This window comes from Oxyura jamaicensis, chromosome 5 (genome assembly GCF_011077185.1).
Source record: "Oxyura jamaicensis isolate SHBP4307 breed ruddy duck chromosome 5, BPBGC_Ojam_1.0, whole genome shotgun sequence".
NCBI lineage: Eukaryota > Metazoa > Chordata > Aves > Anseriformes > Anatidae > Oxyura > Oxyura jamaicensis.
The window spans coordinates 56,392,029-56,397,028 of record NC_048897.1 but is presented as its reverse complement, the minus strand read 5'-3'; the positions used below and the strand labels follow the sequence as shown (position 1 = coordinate 56,397,028).

General features: G+C 57.8%; 2 protein-coding genes across 20 annotated transcripts in view; one reads left to right on the top strand and one right to left on the bottom strand.

Annotated features, from left to right (window-relative positions):
- PAX6 (paired box 6) overlaps positions 1–4,903 on the bottom strand; it is an 18,421-nt gene extending 13,518 nt beyond the window's left edge. For 7 of the 17 annotated variants that reach the window (XM_035328524.1, XM_035328528.1, XM_035328530.1 and 4 more), the window contains exon 1: positions 306–315. In XM_035328524.1, coding sequence (XP_035184415.1) covers positions 306–315 — 10 coding nt within the window. Of the gene's footprint in view, positions 1–305; positions 361–682; positions 762–1,091; positions 1,293–1,419; positions 1,460–2,104; positions 2,497–4,307; positions 4,451–4,554 lie in introns of those variants that run through there. The other 10 variants (XM_035328527.1, XM_035328529.1, XM_035328523.1 and 7 more) reach the window with 9 other exon arrangements.
- ELP4 (elongator acetyltransferase complex subunit 4) overlaps positions 1–5,000 on the top strand; it is a 277,760-nt gene that overhangs the window by 163,004 nt on the left and 109,756 nt on the right. The gene's annotated exons all lie outside the window — the stretch shown is intronic.

Genomic DNA, 5,000 nt, shown 5'->3' with positions numbered 1-5,000 from the left:
GCACGGCGAACCACCACGAACCCGCGAAGGGCACCGGCGCAACCGGGAGGCGGCGGGGCGTCGCACCTAGCACGGGAGGCTCCCGGTGCGGGGCAGGTGGGCAACCGGCCCGGGCCCCGACCCGGGCCAACCCCGCGGTCCTGGACCCGCCGCCACGCTCCCGACCCGGTCCCCGCGCCCCGACGGGGCGGGCGGCGCGGAGCCACCGAGCCCCAGCGGCGGAGCCCCCGCTCCCCAGCGGCGGAGCCGCCTCCCCTGCCCGCTGCTGCGCGCCCGCGGCCGCGAAGGGGCGCGGAGTCACTTACTGTTCTGCATGGTGGGCTGAGAGAGCAGTATCCCACGGGGCTCGCCTATAGCAGTCTATCAGCAATAAAATAGGCGTTAATCAGGGGGAGGCAGTACACAGGGTTAAGCTAACATCTCCCGGGCGTACTTTGTTATCCTTAGACACCTTCCCCAGTTAGCTTAAGGTTTCGGGGGCTTTTACGCCTCGAGGCAAAACTACACGCGTATATCCGTACACGCGCAAAAATTTAAGAAAAGCAAAGCGCCGAGAGGTTTCTGGCTTTAATTACATGCAGGTGGCGTATTGCCTCGTCGGTAATGCCCTTCGCTGAGGTGGTGCATTAACTGGAGCAACAGCAAGCACAAAGAGAGTCCGAAGACAGGTTTTTAAACTTGCCTGAGAGCGGGGTGGACTGTCCTCTCATACAATTTAGGGACTCACACATCTGCGTGTCACTAGTTAAAGTCTTCCCTCTAGGACAAAGCAAAAGAAGTACATTAAAAGTGCGGAGCGACGCGGGGAAGGTGCGCCGCGACACTGCGCGTCCCGCCGCGAGACGGGACGGGGACGGGACAGGGACGGGTCGGGGCCGGCCCCGCCGCTGCCGCAGCCCGGGAGGAGAGGAGAGGAGAGGAGAGGAGAGGAGAGGAGAGCAGAGCAGAGCAGAGCAGAGCAGAGCAGAGGGGTGCAGCGGAGCGCAGCGCAGCAGGGCAGGCGCTGCGCGGGCGCTGCGCGGGCGGGCCCTGCGCTCACTTGCCGCTCCGCCGGCTGCCCTGCGCGCTGGCAGCGGGGCTCCATTTTTTACCTCCGGGCATTTCTTCGACTTATTTATTTGTCTCTCCCCGCGGCACTAGCAACTTTCTCTCCCCCAAACTCCACGTCTCGTGATTAACTTCTTTTTTGGTCTTTAGATCTTCCCCTTTTTCACTGTACTGTGACACACGCTGTCTACCTCGCCTCACTGCTTTAAAAAGTAAGAACAGGAGGGGGTGAGAACTGTTAAACAAAGCCTACAGAAAGCGAACAATGGCCTCCATTCTGCTCCTCTACCCAAACCCCGAGTGCAGAAACCCAGGCTCCTTAACCGGCCGCGCAGCTTCCCAACTAAACGGACCAACAACCCTCCAACTTACAAAGAGCAGAGAAACAAGCCCCTTTTCCCTTCATTAGTGCCTGCCTTGACCCAGCGCCTGGACAGTCCCAATCCTTCCCCCCCCCCCCCCCCTTTTTTTTTTCCCTCTCCCCCCCTCCTTCCCCTACTCCCTCTCTCCTCCTCTCACCACCTTCCCTCCCTCTCCCCCCCCCCACCCCGGGCCACTTATTTATTTATTTATGCGTCCCCATGTATTTATTTGAAATCGTCGCGGGTGAAAATGGAAAAGTAATTTCTCGTTATAAATATCTGGCGGTAATTGTGTTACTGGTGCGAGTTGTTAGGGGTTGTAAAAAGATACAACAGCTCAGTGGGGTGCTCAATTGGGGAGGGACAATTACAATAAAGAGCCCATTCAAGGGGGTTGCTAAAAAAAAAGGAGGTAAAATAATGAAATAGTCGCAGCCTTCATTTTCTCTCCTTTTTTTTTAGCCTAAAAATACTCATTCTCTTTCTTTTGCGCCTATAATGAATATTAATTTTACTCTTCCTGCATATGATAGAGAATTCAAAGAGGCACGTTTCCCCATTCAGGACTAGCCACGGTATAATTTATTAAGTAGCTTTTAGTAATCTTAAATCCATAAAAATAAACATCAAACAAGTACTTTCTCGCAGCATGAAGACTTTAGCTGGTAAATATTTACTGCTCTTTGGAGAACTACCTGATTAGCAGCAGAGCAAGCTACACTGTACTTCAATGGAGACGTGGCAGTATCTCCTCTGGCTGAACCGAACGCGAAGCCATCCCTTTAATACACCGAACACGTCTGCATAGACACACACCGAACGGCAACCCCACTTCTTCGGGCAGAATTTCCTCGCGTATTTAACGCGCAACCCGTAAACCGTGGGGCCCGCGGGGCCGGGGAAGGCAGGCAGCAAGCCGCGGCTGCGCTCCCAGCTAAAACCCTGCCAGCACCTACCTCGGCAATGGCAACGGGGGGGTTTGGGAGAAGGGGCAAAAAGCACGCCACGACACAAACCAACCCCCCAAACGCGGCCGAAAACGTTCCACAGTGCAGGCCGAGCGTAGCCGAGTACTCCAGCAAGGTAAGAGGAGCTGCGGGGCAGGACGTTGTGCTCCCAAACTCTCCCCCCACTAGAGCAAGAGAGCCGCCGAGCCGGCGCAGCCCCAGCGCCCGGGACCCGCAGCCGGAGGCGGCGCGGGGCCGAGAGCCGTGCCCGGCCGGGGGGCAGCGCGGTGCGGAGCGGGGCGGGAGGGCAGCGGGGCGCGGCAGCGCCTGAGATGCAGCGTGCCGTGTCCGAGGCAGCCGGCTCCACCATTAGGCCAGGCCTAATCCGCCGCTCGTTTTGTAATCTAAAAATCTGGGTATAATCTGATCTATTTTTTTTTTGTTGTTGTTGTTGTTTTTTCTTTCTTTCCCTCTCTGCCTCTCCCCGTGAAAACACGCACAATTACGCGTTCAGGTGGCAAAGTTTCCCGTTCCTGGGGCAAATGAGAAAAAGATAAAAACGAATCGGTTTGCTATCAGGCATTGGTAAAGGTCACCAGCTATAAACATTTATTGTCAAGGGCCACTTTTATTATTTTATGTCCCTAAAACGGAGAAAATGCCGTCACTTTTCGTCTCTAGGATGGTGTGGTCGTTTTCCAAAACAACATCTGCCAGGTGCATTTAATCGTTTGGGAAACTTTGTTTTTAAACTTTCCAGAAATTATTCTTGCCCTGCATCTCAATTTACCAGCTCCGTGCGAGGCGTCACAAGGTTAAATTCAAATCCAGATTTTCCAATTGCACTTGCGAGGGGAAAAGAACCAAGTTTATTGTTGCACGTCAGGGGAGCGAAGCTGTTTTTTGCATGGCGAGGAGTTTGCAACTTCTTGGAGTAAGAAAAAAAGAAAAAAAGAAAAAAAGAAAAAAAAAAAAAAAAGACCTTGCTATAGCGGGGGCTCTCAGGCCCGTGGGTACCCCGGGGGGGGGGGGGGGGGTTACGGGGCTGTGGCAGGAATGAACGAGACGGCTTCTTTTTTTTTTTTGTAAAAAAGGACGGATGGATGGATCCGATCCGCAGCGCTTCCCAAAGGCCCCCAGAGCCCGGCCGCGGCCGGGAACCACCGCGGAGGACGGGGCTGCTCGGGCGGTCCCGCCTTGGGGCTGGGGCAGCCACTGGCCCCGGGGCCGAGCCGGGGAGATGCGGGGCGGCTGATGGGAGATGACAGCCCCTCGGCTCCGCTCAGCGCCCCGCGCCTGCGAGCTCACTTGGCCTAGGAGGTGACTTTCCCCGCGCACCTCCCCGGCCTCCCTTTGCCTCCTCCTCTCTCTCCTCGCCCCTGTCCGCTTCGCCCCGTCCTCCCGGCGGCCGGCTCCCCTTCCCCGGCCGAGCCCCGCAGCACAAAGCGGCCGCCGGGGCCGCCCCCGGGCACCCGGATCCCCAGCTCCGCTCCGCTCCCGTCCTCGCCTCCGTCCCTCCTTCCGCGCGGCGGGGGCGGCACAGGGCCCCGCGGCCCGGCACAGCACGGCCCGGCCCGGCACAGCACGGCCCCGCCGCCCCTCCCGTGCCTGCGAGCGGGGGTGCCGGCAGCAGCGGCGGCGCGCACACACACACACACCGGCGGCTGTGGTCTCCCTGCCCGGCAAGTGCTACGTGGGAACTGCTGCTGCTGCCGCTGGGCTGCTGCGAGGGTTGGCACCGGTTTCCCGGTCAGATGCTTTAGCTTTTCCAGTGGACACGGGCTCGTGTGAAAGCAGAAAGTTTGTGAGCTCCTGGGCTGGAAAGTTCCCTGGGAAGCTCTCCGGAATGCAAATGGGAATACGAGAGAGAGAGCGCAGGAGAGAGCGAGAGCCCTGCCTAAATATTAAAATGCGAGAAGGAGAAGCCGGGAGAAGAAATGAGCAGACTCACCTTTATGAGGCATCCTGTCTTGTTGTCAAAGCTCCTGTCAATAGTTTAAGAGCGCACTGATTGGAAATGATGGCGCTTTAAAAAGAGTTGCCAGCAAAATAGTTTTTCTCCAGTGAAGCTGCTGGTTGTGTGATCTTGGATTCCTGGGAAGGAGACAGAGATTGACAATAAAATGGGCTGTCAGTGACTGGAGAGCGAGAGATAAAAGAGTGTGTGAGTGAAGTGGGGAGAGAGAGACAGAGCACACCTATGCTGATTGGTGATGGTTCAAGTGTATTAATGTATGTGTGCCTTGCTCTCTGCCTCGCCTCCACTGCTCTTCACTGGCCCATTAGCAAAGCCTGACCTCTGTCATCATCTTCCAGCAAAACACTTCCTCCCTGCGCCTTAACCAGAGCGGGAAATGAGGCTGAGCCGGGGCTCGCTTTTCAAACCCACTAATCACTCCGCACATGCAAATGCTCCGCTCGCTCCCACACAAAATATTGCTTTATGCAAAGCGACGCCATCGCCTCCCCGCCGCCCATTGGCCGCCCCGCGCCCGGCACGGCTCAATTGGCCCAGCCGTTTGAATAGCAGGGCCGTGGGCCCGGCTCCCGGCCCCGGCTCCGCACCCGGCCCCGGCCCCGCACCCGGCTCCGCACCCGCCGCACGCCCGGGCTCCGCCGCCGCCTCCCGGCCCCGCCGGCCCCC